Source organism: Gallinula chloropus, assembly GCF_964237585.1.
Source record: "Gallinula chloropus genome assembly, chromosome: 1".
NCBI classification, from domain to species: Eukaryota; Metazoa; Chordata; class Aves; order Gruiformes; family Rallidae; genus Gallinula; species Gallinula chloropus.
In genome coordinates, this window is record NC_140085.1 from 1,572,532 (window position 1) to 1,594,580 (window position 22,049).

The window sequence follows — 22,049 nt, forward strand, 5'->3', positions numbered from 1 at the left end:
CCAATGTGGGGCAGAACTTCTTGCCAGTGAGGGTGAGGGAGCCCTGGGACAGGCTGCCCAGGGGGTGTGGAGTCTCCTTCTCTGGAGAGATTCCAGCCCCATCTGGACACCGACCTGTGTGACCTGTCCTAGGGACCCTGCTTTGGCAGGGGGTTGGACCCCATGATCTCTGGAGGTCCCTTCCCACCCCTGTGAGTCTGTGACTCTATTCTATGATTCCTGAGGGGAAAGGTGCTTCCTCATCACCCCTCTGTAGGGAGCAGCCATGGTATTTGTGTCATTTGAAACCATAATCTTGATATTTTGGGGGTTTTTTGGCCTCATTCTTGCAGGTTTTTAGCGATGGTGGATGGAGACATATCAAGGCTGCTCCTCAGGCTGGTGCAGGAAGGACAGTTGGATCTCCTCAGGGACAGACTGTGCCCAGATGATGCTCTCAGCTCAGTGGTGAGATGCCAACACTACGGACGCTCAGGGGACACGCTGCTGCATCACGCTGCCCGACACGGGCACAGGGATGTCCTCATCTACCTGGTAGAGGAGCTGGGGATGGATGTTGAGGTGTTTAATAGTGACTACAAAAGGCCCCTCCATGAAGCAGCCTCCATGGGCCATGGGGAGTGTGTCTCCTACCTCCTGGAGAGAGGAGCGAGCGTGGACTGCTTGAAGAAGGCAGACTGGTAGGTCACTGGTTTGCTTTCATAGGATCACAGACTGGATTGGGTTGGAAGGGACCCCAAGGGTCACAGAGCTCCAACCCCCCTGACACAGGCAGGGACACCAACCTCCAGGCCTGGAGCTACACAAGGTTGCCCAGGGCCCCAGCCAACCTGGCCTTGAACACCCCCAGGGATGGGGCACCCACCCCCTCTCTGGGCAGCCCCTTCCAGCCCCTCACCACTCTCTCTCCAAAGAACTTACCCCTGATATCCCATCTAAACCATGGATGCCCTGGGAGAACCAAACTCTTCCCGCTCCATGGCTCATGGGAACCCTGGAATCATTTCCTCTCAACTCCAGCTTCCATAGGGAATCACAAAATCCCAGACTGGGCTGAGCTGGGAGAGACCCCAAAGGTCACAAAGCTCCAACCCCCCTGCCACAGGCAGGGACACCAACCTCCAGGCCTGGAGCTACACAAGGTTGCCCAGGGCCCCAGCCAACCTGAACACCCCCAGGGATGGGGCATCCACCACCTCTCTCCTTTGCTGGGGGTCAGGGCTGTATCTGAAAGGGCTTTGGATGCTGAAGGTGGGAATGTGACCTCAGGATCATGGCATTACAGAATGGTTTGGGTGTAGTCCCACCCCTTGCTGGGGTCAGGGACATCATCAGCTCGATCAGGCTGCTCAGAGCCCTGTTGAGTGTTCCCAGGGATGGGGCATCTTCCAGCTCTGGTCACCCTGTGCCAGCATCTCACCACCTTCCCTGGGAAGAATTTCTTCCGAAAGTCTAATCTGAATCTCCCATTCTTCAATTTAAGACCATTTCCCTCTGGGCCTGGCCCTCCCTGCCCTGGGCAACAGCCCCTCTCCAGCTCTCCTGGAGCCCCTCAAGGGATGGGAAGGGGCTCAGAGCTCTCCCCAGCAGCAGCCTTCTCTTCTCCAGGCTGACCCAGCCCAGCTCCCTCAGACTCTCTCCATAGGGGAGCTGCTCCAGCCCTTTGATCATCTCTGTGGCTCCTCTGCCCCCTCTCTAACAGTCCCACATCTTTCTTGTCCTGGGGCCCCAGCTCTGGACACAGGACTCCAGCTGGGGCCTCACAGGGCAGAGCAGAGAGGGACAATCCCCTCCCTGTCCCTGCTGCCACCCCTCTGCTGATGGAGCCCAGATTTCTGTGTATGAACTCACAAAAGAAAGCAAAGAGTCTCCAAACTAAAGCCCATCAAAGCTGTTTGGACACTGAACTAACATGAATACAGAGGCAGCATCCTGCTCCTTCTAATTCAAGGCTGTGCCAGCCCTGTGCTGACATCAGGGGGAGCAAAGGGAGGCAGAGATCTCCGGAGCTGCTCCCTGATGCCTCTACAGTAGTGGGTTTTTTTGATAGGCCCTGCAGTACCCTTCCATCCAGGGATTAAAAGCAGGAGTTATGTGCTTCCTAGAGCATGTCCCAGCCCTTGGAGAGGGTCTCACACCGATCCACAGCACTCTATAGAAACAGAGCTGCTGGAACTGTGTCCAGTTCTGGGCTCCTCAGCACCAGAAGGACTTTGAAGCCCTGGAGCGAGTCCAGAGAAGGGCAACCAGGCTGGGGAAGGGGCTGGAGGGCAAATCCTCTGAGGAGCAGCTGAGGGAGCTGGGGGTGTTGAGCCTGGAGAAGAGGAGGCTGAGGGGAGCCCTTCTGCCCACCTCCCCTGCCCTGCCAGGAGGGTGCAGAGAGGTGGGCGATGGTCTCTGCAGCCAGGGGCCAGGAGCTGGGCCAAGGGGCAATGGGCTGAAGCTGCCCCAGGGCAGGGTCAGCTCAGCTGGGAGGGCAAAGTTCTTCCCTGGCAGAGTTGTGGGGCTGTGGCACAGGCTGCCCAGGGAGGGGGCTGAGTCCCCAGCCCTGGGGGTGTTTAACAGGGGGGAGATGAGGTGCTCAGGGAGCTGGGGCAGCACAGGATGGGATTGGTTGGACTTGATGATCTTAAAGGTCTTTTCCAACCTGGTCATTCTGTGAACCACGGAGCTCCAGACTCAGCTCTACCCCACCATCCCCAGCAGACAGTGCCTCATATCTTCTTAAAAATCCTCATTTCTGGAGATTTTATCTCCTTTTTCTTCCCATTCTTGTTCTTAAAGCCAGAGTATTAATTCTAAAGTCTAAATCAAGTCTTTCTCCACAGTTTGGGCCCAGGAGTCTTCTCCTTCCTCGTGCAGTGGGAAGTTTCTGTGCCACAGCCCTTTCTGAATGAGGAATGGGTTGGGGTGGGGTTTTTTTTCCTTGTCTCCCACCTGATGTATGTGGGCTGGTGAAGAGGAGATAAATCCTCTCCATGCTGGAGAAGTGTTCCATCTTTTCTAGGAGAGCTCTTGAGGTTCCTGTTGGATCCATGTGTGCTCCCAGCATTCAGCAACTGGGTCAAGTTGCACAGACAGGGACTGCAGCTCCTACTTGCCACCATTAAACCTTATTTTTCTTGATCTGTGGGGACAGGACAAGGGGAAATGGCCTCAAGTTGGAGTACAGGGAGTTCCACACCAATCTGGGGAAGAACTTCTTCCCAGTGAGGGTGAGGGAGCCCTGGGACAGGCTGCCCAGGGGTGTGGAGTCTCCTTCTCTGGAGAGATTCCAGCCCCATCTGGACACCGACCTGTGTGACCTGTCCTAGGGACCCTGCTTTGGCAGGGGGTTGGACTGGATGATCTTTGGAGGTCCCTTCCAACCCCTACAGCTCTGTGATTATATAACAGTTAGAGGTGGTTGGTGGTGAGATGGGTGACATTTGTCACTTAAGCCAAACATGGGGGCTGTCTGTGGGTTCAGCACCTTGGGTTACCCACACTTTGCCTTGCAATTAACCCTTTAGCTAATGAGGGTGCTTGGCTTATCACTCCAAAGGATGACACAGATCCAGCACCCTCACCAGTCCTGAGTTGGAGGAAGGATGGGCAAGGAGATAATGGGTCACCAGGGAGGAGAAACTCAGGGGTGAACCTGCCCTGCTGCCAAGCCAGGAGCTGGGGTGGGTGTTCCCAGCCATGTGAAACAGGCCACAGCTGTGAAAAGCTTCACTCTCAGGCCTGCTGGTCTGTCAGGGCTGTTCCAGAGTGGTGGTTGCTGGTACACTCATGCCCCATTCCCAGAAGATCTGTAGGTGTCTGTGGGGTTTGCTGTGTGCTTGGGCTAAGAGGTTCAGCAAGGGCAAGGTCCTACATATGGGTTGGGGCAATCCCCAGCACTAGGACAGGCTGGGAGGGATGGAATGGGGAGCAGCCCTGAGGAGAAGGTCTTGGGGGTGCTGGGGGATGAGAAGCTCAACCTGACCCAGCAATGTGGGCTGGTAGCCCAGAAAGCCCCCCCGTGTCCTGGGCTGCATCCCCAGCAGGGCTGGGAAAGGGGGATTCTGCCCCTCTGCTCTGCTCTGGGACACAGACCCCCCTGCTGCTGCCTCCAGCTCGGGGGTCCCCAGGACAAGGGGGACATGGAGCTGTTGGAGCGAGTCCTGAGGAGCCACGGAGATGATGGGAGGGCTGGAGCCCCTCTGCTCTGGAGCCAGGCTGGGAGAGCTGGGCTGGCTCAGCCTGGAGAAGAGAAGCTGCTGCTGGGGAGAGCTCCCAGCACCTTCCCATCCCTTGAGGGGCTCCAGGAGAGCTGGAGAAGGGCTGGTGCCCAGGGCAGGGAGGGCCAGGCCCAGGGGAACAGCCTTCAGCTGCAGGAGGGGGATGGAGAGGGGCTGGGAGGCAGAAATCCTTCCTGGGGAGGGGGGAGGCCCTGGCACAGGGTGCCCAGAGAAGCTGGGGCTGCCCTGGGATCCCTGGCAGGGTTCAAGGCCGGGTTGGATAGATGGATGGAAGCTCTGGCTGGCTTTCCACAGCTGGCACTGAGCTGCTGTGTGTTATTAGCCAGCCCAGTCAGTGCTACAGCCAACTTGAAGTCGCACTTCCAGCTCAGAGCTTCGAACAAAAGCTGTCAGGCTGGTGGGGAGCTGTCTCCTGGCTGTTAGATTTTTACCTCACCTTTCTTTTAGGACTCCCCTGATGATGGCTTGCACCAGGCAGAACGTGGAGGTGATTAAAGCTCTGGTGGAACATGGAGCCAACCCACTGCTGAAGAACAAGGATGGCTGGAATTGCTTCCACATCGCGAGCCGGGAGGGCCACCCCCAGGTCCTCCAGTACCTGCTGGATGTGTCCCCAGGCAGCTGGGACACAGAGAGCACGATAAAGAGAACCCCTCTGCACACAGCAGGTAAAAGAGGGTCCTGATACCACCAGAGGGGTTGGAAGAGGAGAGGGAGCTGTTGTGGCAGCAGAGAATGGAAAGGAGCTGTTGGTTCAGTTCACACTTAGTTTGGAGAAGCAAAGTGTGACCAAATTTGATGCTAAAACACAGGGAAGCAGTTAAATGCTCTTATTGAAATGAACTTCTTCCCAGTGAGGGTGAGGGAGCCCTGGGACAGGCTGCCCAGGGGGTGTGGAGTCTCCTTCTCTGGAGAGATTCCAGCCCCATCTGGACACCGACCTGTGTGACCTGTCCTAGGGACCCTGCTTTGGCAGGGGGTTGGACCCCATGATCTCTGGAGGTCCCTTCCAACCCCTGTGATTCTGTGAGTCTGTGAAATGAGAAGAGCCTCGTGGTGGGCATTAGTGGGAGCTCACCTTGCTGAACTTTGGTCTGTTAACACTGCTCTGCTGCATCTTTGCAAGGTTTTCCCTCAGGAGAGTCATCCTAAGTGCTCTCCAAGAAATAAACAGCAAGAAGAAGCCTTAGTACTTCTTAATGATGTGCCAAAGCCTCAGCTTGGCAAGATGCTCAGTTGCCCTGGCCTTGTGTTTTGCCTGTGCTTCAGTCATGTTTTTGTAGTGAATAACAGTTAGTTCCCAGAATCCCAGAATCCCAGCATCTCCTGAGCTGGAAGAGACCCCTGAGTCCCAGCCAGTCCCAGTCCTGGCTCCACACAGCCCCAGCCCAGTCAGAGGTGGCACCGAGGGCATCGGCCAGGCGCTTCTTGCCCTCAGCCCAGCTCGGGGCTGGGACCCCTTCCCTGGGGAGCCTGTGCCAGTGCCCGACCCCCCTCTCAGCACAGAACCTCTTCCTAACAGCCAACCTGACCCTCCCCTGGGGCAGCTTCACGCCGGCCCCTCGGGTTCCAGCCCTGGGCCCCAGAGAGAGGAGAGAGATCGGCGCTGCCCCTTCGCTGCCCTGGGCAGGAAGCCACAGACCCCAGGAGGTCTCCCCTCAGCCTCCTCTTCTCCAGGCTGGACAACCCCAGGGCCTTCAGCCTCTCCTGGGGAGACTTCCCCTCCAGCCCCTTCCCCATCCTGGCTGCCTCCTCTGGACACTCTCCAAGAGTTTCCTGTCCCTCTTGTCCTGTGACACCCAAACCTGCCCCCAGGACTCGAGCTGAGGCCGCCCCAGCACAGGGCAGAGCAGGACAATCCCCTCCCTGGCCTGGCTGGCTCTCCCTTGGGAGTGGTGGATCTGCAGCAGTCACACCATCACCCCCTAAATCTGTCCTCCTTGGACATGGACGTTCATCTCCAGCTCTTCTCCCCTCTCCTGCCATGTCTCATCACCCCTTCCAGAGTATCCAGTCTGGTCACCAGTACAGATCAGTGTCTTCCCAGAGGTGAAATCCCCTTTCCTCTGCCCTCCAGAGATGTGCTGGGCATAGACAATGAGGGGAGCGATTGAGTGAAGGGAGGAGTGTGCAACATCAGGTTGGGGTGGGTGTTGTGGGCCAGGCTTGGGGCTGGAGGTTGGTGGCTCACCTGAGTCTGAAACATGCTCCATCCCTGAGTGGAGGGCAGGAGTGCATATCCCAGGGCTTGGCAGTGTCTCTGCAGGGGAGATGAGCATGGGGAGCCACCCATCAAGGCTGTGGCTACCTAAACTAATTTCCCAAAGAATTTAATAGGGATTGACTCTGTGGAAAGACCTGAGGAACTGTGAGGAGAGCCCTGCTGTGCTGTAATTAATCCCTTGGGTATCTTTCTGCTTGGTTGTCATTTCCCTTACATCTCCATCCCTCAGTAGCTGCCTGTCCACCAGACTCTGCTCCTCAGCAGTGACACTCCCAGCCCCTGGGCACTGGCTGTCCTGTGCTCCCTGTGCTTGACCTGAGAATGAAAAACAGCTGAGGAGTTGTCAGAGGTTTCACACTGGGCAAGGAGGAGCAGGTTGCTTAAGAAGTGACTAATCCTGCTTTACTATGTGTGTTCTCCTGTCCCTGCTCAATCCCAGGTCTCATGTTTCCATGTCTGGGCTCAAAGCCCTCATCTCCACCCTCTCCTCACAGAGAGGTAGATGTTGGATTGGGATTTGGGGACTGAGGATCTGGGGACAGGGTCAGGACTTGGGTGAGAACTGTCCTGTGGAAAAGGGGGTGTTTTTGCTTTTCACCTTAAGCTTAAATTCTCCTCCCTGTCTTGTGTTGTGTTGGAGATGGGGGTACAGACAGCAGTGGTGGGACCCAGTGCCTGGTTCTTACTGCTTCATAGAGGTGTCTCCACCACTGTGTGGTCTCCTGCAGCTGACATTCCCTCTGGAAAAGCCACCAACCCATGATTTTTGTATCAAAAATAGTGTGGCCAGGAGGGCTGGGGAGGGGATTGTGCCCCTGGGCTGGGCACTGGGGAGGCTGCAGCTGGAGTGCTGGGTCCAGTTCTGGGCTCCTCAGCACCAGAAGGACATGGGGGTCCTGGAGCAAGTGCAGAGAAGGGCAACCAGGCTGGGGAAGGGGCTGGAGGGCAAATCCTCTGAGGAGCAGCTGAGGGAGCTGGGGGTGTTGAGCCTGGAGAAGAGGAGGCTGAGGGGAGCCCTTCTCCCCCCCTCCCCTGCCCTGCCAGGAGGGTGCAGAGAGGTGGGTGATGGTCTCTGCAGCCAGGGGCCAGGAGCTGGGCCGAGGGGCAATGGGCTCAAGCTGCCCCAGGGCAGGGTCAGCTCAGCTGGGAGGGCAAAGTTCTTCCCTGGCAGAGTTGTGGGGCTGTGGCACAGGCTGCCCAGGGAGGGGGCTGAGTCCCCAGCCCTGGGGGTGTTGAACAGAGGGGAGATGAGGTGCTCAGGGAGCTGGGTCAGCACAGGATGGGATTGGTTGGACTTGATGGTCTCAAAGGGCTTTTCCAACCTTGTGATTCTGGGATTTAGGTTGATTTCTGGTCATTTGACCTAAAACCCCCTGGGTACAGGTTTAGATGATGCATTGGTGGAGCAGCAGCTGGTGCAGGAGCAACTGTGCAGCAGGAAGGGCTGGAGCTGCTTAAACCACCATTGCCCCCAGCATCATTTTGAGCCAGGACGATGCTGGGGGCTGCTGCTCAGTGGGTGCTGGTGCCAGCAGCCCCCCACCCACCACCACAAATCCCAGTTGCATGGACACAGCTCCTGAAGCAGGGCTGTGGGGGAGATCATGTCAAGACCAACCGCCACCTCAATGAGTTTATATCCCAAGGGTGGGGATATGAGCACATTAACCCATGACCAGTCCAGCTGCCTTCCTGGCACAGCTATACCTGGATAGATGATGGGTAATTTTCTCCTCTTTGCCATTTATTTGATGGGGTGGGGGGGGGTTGATTCCTTCAGCTTTGTTGTTTCATGTATCCGTAGCCTGAGGGAAGAGAGCTGGGAAGATGTAATTAGAGGAAGTGGAATGCAACAGCAGATGAGTGCTGCAGCTTCCTTGTGTCTCTGTTGCTGTTGAAGGCTGTTTTTATTTCTCATAGCTCAAGGGGGTGGTTATTTTTTTTAAGAGGTCCCTTTCAAAAGGCCTTTTCACCACGTGGCCCTTGCCTGTCTTTACATCAGCACAGGTGAAGGGGGTGATGAAGCAAGCAGGGAGTGGGAGCAAACAGCTGAATTCTGGGAGGATGGCCACCATTCCTTAGGCTTTGAAAAAGCATCTATTGTGCAGCTGTGTCTGAAGGTTATTGCTAGTAAGAGCCATTTGTCAAGGCCCCTTTCTTTCCTTGCATGGGGTAAATAGTCTGATGGAGCAGCCCTGGGCTTGGCTCAGCTTTTATTTTCTATTTCTTTAACGTGTTTCACTTGTTTTGCAAAATGATCTGCAAAAATAACCCCTTAAAAAAGCCAGGTTATCACTTGTTATAAAAGAGAAAGAGAATATTTGAGTGTGTGCTGTTGAAATCCTCCCCCACTGTTGTTTTTCCTCTGAGATGTTGTCTGGCTGAGGATGCTTCATTAGGATGATGAGGTGGGAGTGATGGGTAGTTGGAGTGGTTGAGGAGGGGTGGAAATGCCATCCAGCTATTCACCAGCTCCCTGCTTTGTGTCCTTGCTGCTCCTCACAGATTTCACTTCAGGGATTAACAAATACTTGCAAGGAAAGATCTTTGTGGCAGCTTAATTGGAGGTGGGGGTCTCATGCATGTGCTCTGCAGTTAGAAGCAAACAGTGCCCATATGCATGTCTTTTCCCTGGTTTATCTGATGTTTTCCTGTAGGATCAGGGGAAGGGAAGGTTTGAGATCAGGAAACAGTGTTTTAATTGCAAAAAAACCCCTCTAGCCCTTTAAATTTAAAGCCTTTTCAACCCCTTCCTGCATGGTGAGTAAGCTGGAAGGGTTAGAAACCTGATTAAGTTCCACTGTAGGCAGCCAGTGGCATGGAAACGTGAATTAACCCTCCTCTTCCTCTCCCTCTCCCAGCGATGCACGGCTGTTTTGACGTTGTGGAGCTTCTCCTGGAGCGGTAAGCCAGCTTCCCTCCCTCCCAGCACTGCCTCTGCTTCCCTGCTCAACAGCCCCCCCCTCTCCTCTTCCCAGCCCTGTCTCCTGGCCAACACCAGGCTGGCTGCAGCCCTCTGGACACAAAGGGTGTTGATGCCACTCGGGAAGCCCTGCTACCCTGCATGTGATCCCAAGGCTGTCTCTATCCTCTGGGAGGGTTTTTTACAGCTAGTCGGGGGCCTTTGAGACAAGGACACTCTCTGGATGGGCTGCAACAGGCTCTGGCTTGGCTATGACATAAGCCCTGGTTATATAACTCGGCTCTTTCTCTTTGCTGATTCATTCCTGTTGCCTCTCATGTGTCCGAGGCTGTATGATCACAACAAAACAGTTTTCTGGCAGCTCTGCTCTTGGGTGCAGCTTCTCTAGGCAGGATTTGGCCCCCAGGCTTTATTTTCAAGCTGCAGCTCTTGGGAGATTGCTGTGAAGTGGTTTTAAATCAGCCCTTGCCCCAGTCATCCTGACCCTGTTACCTTCTAACCATCTCTGCCTGCTGCCAGAGCTGGAGGCAGCTTTTCCCAGGCAGCTGCTGGCCACATCCCCTGTGAGCTGCCACATCCCAGCCTTGTTAATTCCTGTCTGTGCTTGGCCCAGCATAAACACAGCCCTGTGATGTGAGCCAGGCTTTCCATTTTCATTCAGTCTTCTCTCCTTTCAATGGAGCTTTAACCTGAGTGAGACCTCACAGAGTCACAGCACGTCAGGAGTTGGAAGGGACCTTGAAAGATCATCTACTCCAACCTCCCTGCCAGAGCAGGATCACCCAGAATAAACCACACAGGAATGTGTCCAGGACCATGAGGTTTGAATGTCTCCAGAGAAGGAGACTCCACACCCTCTCTGGGCAGCCTGTCCCAGGGTTCTGTGACCCTCACAGTGACAAAGTTCCTCCTGACATTCCCATGGAGCTTCCCCTGCTCCAGTTGCACCCACTGCCCCTTGTCCTATTGCTGCCAGCACTGAGAAGAGCAGTGGGATTCGATTTTATATGTGGTGTTACTACATGAGGAATCAGTTTTCCCCTCTGCTGGTGCACACCTTGCCCCTTCCAGAGACCCTCTGCTCGTAGGGCAAGGGAAATATCTTAAAGATCTGTAGAGCCCTGTTTTTCCTGCAGCCTGAGCAACCTTCCCCACTGAGTACCAGATTTCTCACCCAAAATCCCAAGCCATAAAGCACTGAGAAAGGTTTTTGTGTGGTCCATGGGTGAATTTTATATCTGCCTTCACTGGTCCTATCCACTGACAGTCTCCTGCCCCACCAGTGCAAAGCAGTTGGTGCAGTGGGGATGTCAGAGCTGCCAACAATAAAAGGCTGAGCGAGCTGGGGCTGTTCAGCCTGGAGAGAAGAAGCCTGAGAGGGGATCTGATCACTGGTTCTCAAGAGCTGAAGGGTGGGACCCAGGGGGCCATGGGCAGCCTCTGCTCAGTGTCTGTGGGGACAGGACAAGGGGTGATGGGCTCAAGCTGGAGCACAGGGAGTTCCCCCCCAATGTGGGGAAGAACTTCTTGCCAGTGAGGGTGAGGGAGCCCTGGGACAGGCTGCCCAGGGGGTGTGGAGTCTCCTTCTCTGGAGAGATTCCAGCCCCATCTGGACACCGACCTGTGTGACCTGTCCTAGGGACCCTGCTTTGGCAGGGGGTTGGACCCCATGATCCCTGGAGGTCCCTTCCAACCCCTGTGAGTCTGTAATTCTGGCCTGGCTTTTCTCTTCCCTCCCAGGTGCCAGTACAAACCTGACAGCAGAGACAAATGTGGGGTCACTCCCTTCATGGATGCCATCCAGAACGGGCACATCAACATCGCCCGGCTGCTCCTGGAAAAACACCAGGTAAGAGCCAAGCCCATCACCTCCCTCCTCCAGGACCTGACCCAGAACTGACAGGATGAACAAGCCACATATTCACCATCACCAAATTATAAAGAAGTCCTGAGCTGTAGAGAGGAGAACTGCAGGAGGAGGCAAATCCCTCCCTTGGAGGCAAATCCCCCCCTTGGAGGGGAGCAAGATTTTGCTGAGTAAGGCCACTGGGACACAGCTCCTGGGGGAAGATCTCATCCTGGATGAGATCTCATCCTGGATCTCATCCTGGAGCAGGGATCCACCAGTTCCCATAGCTGGTGAGGGTGGATGGAGAGATAAAGTGGTGGCAGGAGAGGACAGGACTTGCCCAGCACCATGGGGCAGCTGCATCAAAGGCAAGACATGTGCTGGGGCTCAGCACAGAGGCTCTCATGGTGATGCTGAGGGTGGATAACACAGAGGTGCCTGGCTGCACCAGCTACCAGGGCCTAACCAGTGAATCCTTTTGTGCCACACTGGTAGGTTGAATTGGCCTGTTGAGCACCCAGAATGGTGCAGAGTGGGTCAGGGATTGTGGTACCACTCTTTTCAAGATCACAAGCTTTGGATTTACTCATCCATAACATGTAACCTCACCCAGAGGAGATGGTTTGATGCCCAGGTTGTGTTTGAGTGTGAGTTAGTTGTTGGTTTGGTGGTTGATTCCCCTCTGCTCTGCCCTGGTCAGGCCCCACCTGGAGTGTTGTGTCCAGTTCTGGGCTCCCTGGGATAAAAAAGCCAGGGATCTCCTGGAGAGAGTCCAGAGGAGGGACAGAGATGCTGAAAGGCCTGGAGCATCTCCCCTGGGAGGAAAGGCTGGGGGAGCTGGGGCTGTTCAGCCTGGAGAGAAGAAGCCTGAGAGGGGATCTGATCACTGGTTCTCAAGAGCTGAAGGGTGGGACACAGGGGGCCATGGGCAGCCTCTGCTCAGTGTCTGTGGGGACAGGACAAGGGGCGATGGGCTCAAGTTGGAGCACAGGGAGTTCCCCCCCAATGTGGGGCAGAACTTCTTCCCAGTGAGGGTGAGGGAGCCCTGGGACAGGCTGCCCAGGGGGTGTGGAGTCTCCTTCTCTGGAGAGATTCCAGCCCCATCTGGACACCGACCTGTGTGACCTGTCCTAGGGACCCTGCTTTGGCAGGGGGTTGGACCCCATGATCTCTGGAGGTCCCTTCCAACCCCTACAGCTCTGTGATTGTGTGACTTCAGGAGATGTTGGTGTCCTTGTCTCTGCTCATCTGGCCCTTCCAGGGTAGAACATCTGAAGCTTGCTTACGTTTCCAGTCTGGCATTTCAGGCAATGAAGGTGGAATAGTTGATTTCATTTCCTCTTCGTGGTGCCCTGGCTTACTGCCATGAAAGCAGCACTGGAAGCACTAATGGCAGCGTTGCTACCTTCTAGGTTTTAGAAAACCATGAGTCAGGCCCACTAGACTTGAAGAGGCTGGATTATATCCTCCAAGATGAGTGCATTACTTCCCTGACCCTTCCTGATTTTACATCTTCATGGTTCACGCTCGGTGACTCACAGATCTCACGAGGTCACCCACCCACCTCCCTCCCTCTCCCCATGTCCAAACCCTTTTCCACCAGCACAGAGGCTGGAGAGGGCTTGTTTCTTGTTGCTTTAATGAGTTGAAGCCCATCATATGTGCTCCACCAGAACAGAGAGGAGGCTTTGTTCTCTTTTGGTACCCACTTTGCTGCTCCCTTAAGCTCAACAAAGAGCTGGCTCTGGTCTGCAAACCCTGGTGCTACCAACTGCTGTGGTCCCACTGGTCACATCCCATGGCCATGCCACGCAGACACAGCTCTGCTCAGGCTGGTGATTGTCATTGAAGGTTTGTCCAGGCTGTTTATTGTCTTCCCTTTCCCTTTTCCCCCCATTCCAGGCCTGTCCTACAGCTGTGGACGTGCTGGGTGCTCAACCTCTACACCGGGCAGCTGTCACAGCCCAAGATGAAGCCATCCAGTTCCTTGTCTCTGAGCTGGGTGTTGATGTCAATGAGAGAGCAACAACCCTGCAGCTCACAGCATTACACTATGCAGCCAAGGTTTGTCCCTGTTCCCAGACTCCCTCTCCAAAGTCTCTGCTGGTTGACGTGCCACCAGCAGGCACCAAAACCAGGCTCCTTTAGTTGTTCACCTCTGATGGAGGATTTACATTCCTTCCTCATCCTCCATCACTCTCTATCTGCTCCTGACCAATTCTGCAGCCTGCTTAATGATTTTTAAACCTTCATTAAGCGTGTCCAGCTGTCTGCAGAGTAGTGGTGGGTACCTGAGTTGCTCTGATCACTGCCCCTCTGCCTATGGTGCTGACTGTTCTGCTTGTTAATGAACTGAGTGGGATCACTCATGAGTGGGGGCTCCTTTGGACCAAAAGGTCTGTAGGGACCAGCAGCTCTGGGGCTGGCTTGGGTAGGTACCAACCATTCATGGGCTGTGGCAGTTCTTCACCAGTGTTTTCTCACTCGTTTGGCAGAGGAGATGGGGATGAACCACTGCTCAGATTTCTGTCTGTCTGTCTTCAGCCCAGGCAGTTTGGGTCATGGCCACAGGTCAGTGGTTGGTCTCCATGTCAGCAGCTCCTCAGAAGATATTTGGTGTGTTGTGAAACAGCAGCTGTTTGTCCCAATAGGCTGGATTCTGGTCAGATGTGAGAAGGGAGAGGTGGGAAGGTGGAGGGAGCCTCTGGGTGCTTATCTGTGTCCTTCACACAAGAGCTGTTTTGAATTCCAGGCAGTGAGAGCTTTCTCTTCCTCCTATCTCATCCCTGGTGGACTCAGGTTCCTGCAACATTCCCTGGGAGTGCAGAGCAGATCCCAAAAGCCTCACTGCTGACCAGGATCCCTCCTGGGACCCAGCTGCCTCCCTTCTTGGTGCTGTCACACCATGGTGCCCAACATGCTGGCAGCAAGGGAAGGTCCCTGCTCAGATCCCTCCTTCTTAAACCTCATGAGCTTTAACATGCAGCACTCAGAGCCTGGTCTAGACTTGTAGTGGGAACAGAGCAGCATCCCAGCGCCCTGCTCCTACAAAAGCATCAATGACACTTAACTGGGAGTGCTGGCAACAGTATTCTCCTCCAGCAGGCCCCAGCCATGGCATTTGCTGGCTCCCACAAAGGAAGCCTTTCTCCCAGCTTCCTTTCCTCATGCTCCAAGAAACCATGTTGAAAGCCCTTTTGGTTGCCAAGGGTACGTTTAACAGCAAGGCTATTGGGGAATATAATGTGCCTTGGAGAAGATCCCAGCTCTGCCTTGGCAAGAGGCTGATTGGGGAGCAGATTTGATGGGTTTCTCTTCATTCCCCAGGCTCAGTGTCACTTTATATTTACAGCATCATTTGTTTGGCCAGTGGGTTGGTGTTGGGGTGGTGGTTTTTGGTTTTTTCTTCTTCTTTTCTTATTACTTTGCATTTATAAATATGTGAAAATCTAATTAGGCTTGCAACTCAATTTTGCTGCCAAGGTTGTGGCAGTTAAAGTGGTTCCTGGCTACTTGTCTTTGCCACTGAGAGGAGGGGTGTGTGTGTAGCAGGGAAAGGGGAGCCTTGAGCAGGGGGAAAGTGGGGAGCATATCTGGGGCTACCAGGAGCTGCTTCAGGCTCTGGAGGATCTGTCTCCATCAGCAGAGGGGTGGCAGCAGGGACAGGGTGGGGATTGCCCCCTCTCTGGGCAGACTGTTCCAGCCCCTCACCACTCTTTCTGCAAAGAACTTCCCCCCAGTCTCTCCTCTCCCCCTTCCCTCCTCCAGCTTCACTCCAGCCCCCTTGTCCTGCCAGTCTCTGCCCTTTAACAAGCCCATTCCCCTCCTGTTCCTGGGGTCCCTTCAGGGACTGGAAGGTGCAATGAGGTCCCCCCACAGCCTTCTCTTCTCCAGGCTGACCCAGCCCAGCTCCCTCAGCCTCTCTCCCTAGGGGAGCTGCTCCAGCCCCCTGGATCACCTCTGTGGCTCCTCTGACCCCTCTCCAACAGTCCCACCTCTTCCTTGTCCTGGGGCCCCAGCTCTGGCCACAGGACTCCAGCTGGGGCCTCACAGGGCAGAGCAGAGAGGGACAATCCCCTCCCTGTCCCTGCTGCCACCCCTCTGCTCATGGAGCCAGATCCTCCAGAGCCTGAAGCAGCTCCTGGTACCCCCAGCTATGACCCTATCAGAGTAGATCTCTGCCCTTCCAGGTGCCTTATGAAATTAGGGACAGATCCCTTACCTCTACTTTCTTTTCAGCCTGTGTTCTTTCTAAGTGCAGAAGTGAGCAGCTGTGTAGAGCTGCTTCTGAGTTCCACATGCCTCTGCTCCCCACTGCAGGAAGGACACGCTCACACCATCCAGACGCTGCTGTCCCTCGGTGCTGATGCCCACGCAAAGGACGGGAAGGAGCGTTCTGGTAAGGCTGCCAAGCTGGACCCTCTGCATGACACCAGGAGTGTGCTTGGATAACAGGAACCCACCTTCCTGGAAAGGTGGGACTGGGTGAACCTGATGGGGTTCAACTCTGGGAAGTGTCAGGTGTTGCACTTGGGCTGGAGGAATCCCAGCCATGGATACAGCCTGGGAGAAGAGCTCCTGGAGAGCAGCCCTGCTGAGAAGGACCTGGGGGTTCTGGTGGGGGAGAAGCTTCCCCTGAGCCAGCAGTGGCTCTGGCAGCTGGGAAGGGTGATGGGATCCTGGGCTCCATCAGCAGAGGGGTGGCAGCAGGGACAGGGAGGGGATTGTCCCTCTCTGCTCTGCCCTGTGAGGCCCCAGCTGGAGTCCTGTGTCCAGAGCTGGGGCCCCAGCACAAGAAAGATGTGGGGCTGTTGGAGAGGGGTCAGAGGAGCCACAGAGATGATCAGGGGGCTGGAGCAGCTCCCCTATGGAGAGAGGGTGAGGGAGCTGGGCTGGGTCAGCCTGGAGAAGAGAAGGCTGTGGGGGGACCTCATTGCACCTTCCAGTCCCTGAAGGGACCCCAGGAACAGGAGGGGAATGGGCTTGTTAAAGGGCAGAGACTGGCAGGACAAGGGGGCTGGAGTGAAGCTGGAGGAGGGAAGGGGGAGATGAGATATTGGGGGGAAGTTCTTTGCAGAGAGAGTGGTGAGGGGCTGGAAGGGGCTGCCCAGAGAGGGGGTGGGTGCCCCATCCCTGGGGGTGTTCAAGGCCAGGTTGGCTGGGGCCCTGGGCAACCTTGTGTAGCTCCAGGCCTGGAGGTTGGTGTCCCTGCCTGTGGCAGGGGGTTGGAGCTCTGTGACCCTTGGGGTCCCTTCCAACCCAGGCCATTCTATGATTCCAAAGCCCCCTGTGCTCAGCAGAGCGTACCCGGAGATGCCACATGCCTGTATGCAAAAGGCTCTTGTAGCAGCACCATGTGTGAAGCTTGGGGTTGGCTCTTTGGATCTTGTCTGATTTTTTTAAGCTTTCATTCACTGAGACTCTTCCTGATGAACTTTGAGATGTCTGATGGCATGGTTGAGCCTATGCCAGTGCCTTTCCCTTGGAGGAAGAATAGAGATGCTAATTGGTGTTTCTCTTTACTCTTTATTTTGCATGAAACTTTCAGGAGCTCAGTATCATCGCTGCCACTACCTTGCTCTCAAATTTGGTTGAAGTTAGCCAATTCAAAATGGTTAGGGGTGGGCAGACAAATCCAAATGTTACACAAGCTATTAAAGCTCAATTCCTTGGCAAACAGAATCACAAGGTTGGAAAAGACCTTTGAGATCATCAAGTCCAACCGTTCCTGTCCCGTGCTAAACCAGCTCCCTGAGCACCTCATCTCCCCTCTGTTCAACACCCCCAGGGCTGGGGACTCAGCCCCCTCCCTGGGCAGCCTGTGCCACAGCCCCACAACTCTGCCAGGGAAGAACTTTGCCCTCCCAGCTGAGCTGACCCTGCCCTGGGGCAGCTTGAGCCCATTGCCCCTTGGCCCAGCTCCTGGCCCCTGGCTGCAGAGACCATCACCCACCTCCCTGCACCCTCCTGGGAGGGCAGGGGAGGTGGGAGAAGGTCTCCCCTCAGCCTCCTCTTCTCCAGGCTCAACACCCCCAGCTCCCTCAGCTGCTCCTCAGAGGATTTGCCCTCCAGCCCCTTCCCCAGCCTGGTTGCCCTTCTCTGCACTCGCTCCAGGACCCCCATGTCCTTCTGGTGCTGAGGAGCCCAGAACTGGACCCAGCACTCCAGCTGCAGCCTCCCCAGTGCCCAGCCCAGGGGCACAATCCCCTCCCCAGCCCTCCTGGCCACGCTGGCTCTGACACAAGCCAGGCTGCCCTTGGCCTTCCTGGCCCCCCGGGCACACTGCTGGCTCCTGGGCAGGCTGAGCTCACCCCACACCCCCAGGTCCTTCTCCCAGCAGCTCTCCAGCCAGTCTCCCCCCAGCCTATAGCTGCTGGGTGTTGTCATGTCCCATGTGCAGCACTCTGCCCTTGGCCTTGTTAAACCTCATCCCCCTGTGTTTAGCACTGCCCAGGAAGGGCTTCTGAGCAAATACCAGAGAGAGCCTGAATGTAAATACGTTCCCTATAGTAATGCTGGTGAGTTGGCAATCCCAGCGTGAGAGTCTGAGGTGTCTCTTGCATCAGCATCTCTCTCCTAAAAAGAAAGGTATATAAATGATTTCAGCTGTTGCCAAAATTGGCAACTTCCCCAGTCTTTGGGTTTGCTTAATAACACGCTTCAGCGGTGAGCCTGAAGAGCCTTGTATCTCTCCATCCCTCCCCCCACCCCCTCAGTGAATAAATTTGATGTCAGCTGAACTCATCCAACTGTGGGACCTTTTGTGGTGGCTCCTTGTGCCTGTTGGCTGCCCTGTTCCCCAGCACCTTCGCTGTGTTTAGTGTCATTGTGTCCTGGGGAGCTTCTCACCCAGCCTGTGCCTCCTGCAAAGTGTCCTGTGTGGCTCATCCATGGGAATCAGGAATGATCTTGGGTCACAACAACCCCATGCAAAGCTACAGGCTTGCAGAGGAGAGGCTCAGCTGTCTGGAGGAGAGGGACCTGAGGGGGTTGATCAACAGCTGGCTGAGCAGGAGCCAGCAGTGTGCCCAGGTGGCCAAGAAGGCCAATGGCATCCTGGCTTGTGTCAGAGCCAGCGTGGCCAGGAGGGCTGGGGAGGGGATTGTGCCCCTGGGCTGGGCACTGGGGAGGCTGCAGCTGGAGTGCTGGGTCCAGTTCTGGGCTCCTCAGCACCAGAAGGACATGGAGGTCCTGGAGTGTGTCCAGAGAAGGGCAACCAGGCTGGGGAAGGGGCTGGAGGGCAAATCCTCTGAGGAGCAGCTGAGGGAGCTGGGGGTGTTGAGCCTGGAGAAGAGGAGGCTGAGGGGAGACCCCATCACTCTCTACAGCGACCTAAAAGGTGGTGGCAGTGAGGTGGGGGTTGATCTCCCTGGTGGCCAGTGACAGGACAAGGGGAAACAGCCTGAAGCTGCATCATGGGAAGTGTAGGTTGGATATCAGGAACAATGTCTTCCCTGAAAGGGTTGTCAGATATTGGCCCAGGGAGGTGGGTGAGTCCCCATCCCTGGAGTGGTTTAAAAGAAGAGCAGATGTGCTTGGTGACATGGTCTCCTGATGGACCGAGTAGGGCTGGATAGACGGTTGGACTTGATGATATTGAAGGTCTTTTCCAACTGAAACCACTCTATGGTTCTATTTCAGCCTCCCTCTTTGCATGTGGAGCATGGAAACCTTTCTGATAGCTTCAAGCCCCCTTCTTGTCAAACCCACCCAAAGGCAGCACAGGAGGGAGCCTGGGGGCCTTGTGCTCTATCTACTCTATATTGCATCCTCCCCCTCCTCCTGTGGGCACCCTCTGCCCATGACTAGATCAGAACGAACCAAATTGGCTCAAATACTCCCAATATGTTTGCAAGCCTGGTTAGCTTTGGCTCAGCTTGATGGATTGGAGGGATTAGTAACCTGTGAGGGGAAGATGAGGGAAATACCTTAGAGTGGCCTTCCAGTCCCTTAAAGATGCCTCTTAGCAAGCTGAGGAAGAACTGTTCACAGGGCAGGGAGTGATAGGACCAGGGGGGATGGTTTTAAACTAGAAAAGGGGAGATTTAGGTTGGGGATTAGGGAAATGTTCTTCCCTCTGAAGGGGGGTGGATCCCTGGCCCAGGTTGCCCAGAGAGGTGGTGGAAGCCCCATCCCTGGAGACATCCAAGGTCAGGGTGGATGGAGCTCTGAGCGACCTGCTCACTGCAGGGTGGGACTAGATGGCCTTGGAAGATCCCTTCCCACCTTAGACATTCTGTGATTCTAGATTCTATCCTCTGAAATAGCTGGGGTAAGCCAGCCTGATCATTTCTCTACCAGGATTTGTGTCCCCAGCTTGGGCAGGTTTAGTCATCCCACCGCCGTGGTCTGGTTGGTTGGTTACTCCTGCACCATCACACAGCTGCTGGCTGGATGCTGCCTCAAGTTTCCTTCCCTGGGAATCCAGTGTTTGCATCTGAAGTGTGCTGAGGCCAAATCTTGGCTTCACCTCACCATCTTGTCTTCCCCACAGCCCTTCACATGGCGTGTGCTGGGCAGCAGGCACCAGCCGCGCGCATCCTGCTCTGCGCTGGGCTACGGGACACCCCGGATAACACGGGCACCTTGGCACAGCAGCTGGCAAGGAAGCCAGATGTCATCCAGGCTTTCCAGGAAATGAGTGGCAGCACCTGAGGACAACTGGGAGGAAGAGAAACAACAGTTCCTTTCAGCGTGGTACGTTTGTTATCACCTAATTGCTCAGGTTTAGGCAAAGAGCTGGTGGGATTTTTGCCTGAGGATTAAGCAGAGTTTGAACTAAGCAGAGTTTAAACTAAGTTTGATGTTTGGGAAATATCTTTTGGAGAATGTATGCTTGAAATAGGATTATCTTGGCCAAGAAGGCCAACAGCATCCTGGCTTGTGTCAGAGCCAGCGTGGCCGATAGGGCTGGGGAGGGGATTGTGCCCCTGGGCTGGGCACTGGGGAGGCTGCAGCTGGAGTGCTGGGTCCAGTTCTGGGCTCCTCAGCACCAGAAGGACATGGGGGTCCTGGAGCGAGTGCAGAGAAGGGCAACCAGGCTGGGGAAGGGGCTGGAGGGCAAATCCTGTGAGAAGCAGCTGAGGGAGCTGGGGGTGTTGAGCCTGGAGAAGAGGAGGCTGAGGGGAGCCCTTCTCCCCACCTCCCCTGCCCTGCCAGGAGGGTGCAGAGAGGTGGGCGATGGTCTCTGCAGCCAGGGGCCAGGAGCTGGGCCAAGGGGCAATGGGCTGAAGCTGCCCCAGGGCAGGGTCAGCTCAGCTGGGAGGGCAAAGTTCTTCCCTGGCAGAGTTGTGGGGCTGTGGCACAGGCTGCCCAGGGAGGGGGCTGAGTCCCCAGCCCTGGGGGTGTTGAACAGGGGGGAGATGAGGTGCTCAGGGAGCTGGGGCAGCACAGGGTGGGATTGGTTGTACTTGATGATCTTAGAGGTCTTTTCCAACCTGTTCATTCTGTGATCTTAAAAAGATAACAGACATAATGTGGACTGGGCTGTCTCACTCTGTACTGATTCCATGTGTAAATCCATGGCTGCTCTTCTTTCACTTCCACATTTCAGGACTGAGCTTCAACTCTTCCTGTGCAGCACCTGGCACCTCCAAACAGCTGAGGCCACATCTCCCTGAAGTACAGCCATCCAAAGAAGGTTCCACATGGAACACTGTTAGACCTCTGGGCACTGGCATGCTTTGGATTGGAGCCTGCTCAGCTCCTTACTGGGCTGTGACCATTCAACAGACATCCTGAATGAGAAGATACACCTGGATCCTTGATTTTTGTAGCCCTTAATGGACCTGCTCTCCACTAATCTCTTTAAAATGATCCCAAAGCTCACTGAAATCAATAGTGAGACCTCAACCTTGTGATGGTCCCAAGGCTCTTTGGATCAGGAAATTTGAAGTGAATAGGGAAAGGGCTTAATGTTGAATGTAGCCAGTAAGTCACTATGGCCAGGAACAGCATAAAGGTAAGAGCTACTGTAGCTGTTTGTTTTATTTGTATCCATCTGGAATCATAAAATGGGTTTCACATGGAAACACGGCGTGTCCCTGCCTGTCTGTAGTGTCAGGGTGTCAGAACCAGTGGGGTTCTGCTGTTCTGGTGATGGCAGCAATGAAAAACCCCTCTGGCCTGTGACTGAGTGAGGAGGGGTTTGTGTGAGCTGTGCTCATGTCATGGGCTGATGCACGACCCATGGGCATCAGTGACCTGGGTGAAGGGACTGAATGCTCCCTCCGTCAGTCTGCAGGTGACACTGAGCTGGGAGGAGGTGTTGATCTGGTTCAGGGTGGGGAGGCTCTTCAGAGGGGTCTGGCCAGGCTGGAGCCATGGGCTGAGCCCAATGGGATGAGGTTTAACAAGGCCAAGGGCAGAGTCCTGCCCATGGGACACAACAACCCCCAGCAGAGCTCCAGGCTGGGGCAGAGTGACTGGAGAGCTGCTGGGAGAAGGAGCTGGGGGTGTGGGGTGAGCTCAGCCTGAGCAGGAGCCAGCAGTGTGCCCGGGGGGCCAGGAAGGCCAAGGGCAGCCTGGCTTGTGTCAGAGCCAGCGTGGCCAGGAGGGCTGGGGAGGGGATTGTGCCCCTGGGCTGGGCACTGGGGAGGCTGCAGCTGGAGTGCTGGGTCCAGTTCTGGGCTCCTCAGCACCAGAAGGACATGGGGGTCCTGGAGCGAGTGCAGAGAAGGGCAGCCAGGCTGGGGAAGGGGCTGGAGGGCAAATCCTCTGAGGAGCAGCTGAGGGAGCTGGGGGTGTTGAGCCTGGAGAAGAGGAGGCTGAGGGGAGCCCTTCTCCCCACCTCCCCTGCCCTGCCAGGAGGGTGCAGAGAGGTGGGCG

General features: G+C 55.5%; 1 protein-coding gene across 1 annotated transcript; it reads left to right on the forward strand.

Annotated features, from left to right (window-relative positions):
* The first annotated feature begins 242 nt into the window (after positions 1-242).
* ANKRD16 (ankyrin repeat domain 16) lies at positions 243-21,253 on the forward strand. Its single transcript, XM_084267571.1, has 8 exons — positions 243-680; positions 4,674-4,894; positions 9,312-9,354; positions 11,114-11,222; positions 13,125-13,286; positions 15,543-15,621; positions 19,717-19,919; positions 20,776-21,253. The coding sequence occupies exons 1-7, from the start codon at positions 343-345 to the stop codon at positions 19,875-19,877; spliced, it is 1,113 nt and encodes a 370-aa protein (XP_084123697.1). The 5' UTR covers positions 243-342; the 3' UTR covers positions 19,878-19,919; positions 20,776-21,253.
* The last annotated feature ends 796 nt before the right edge of the window (positions 21,254-22,049 follow it).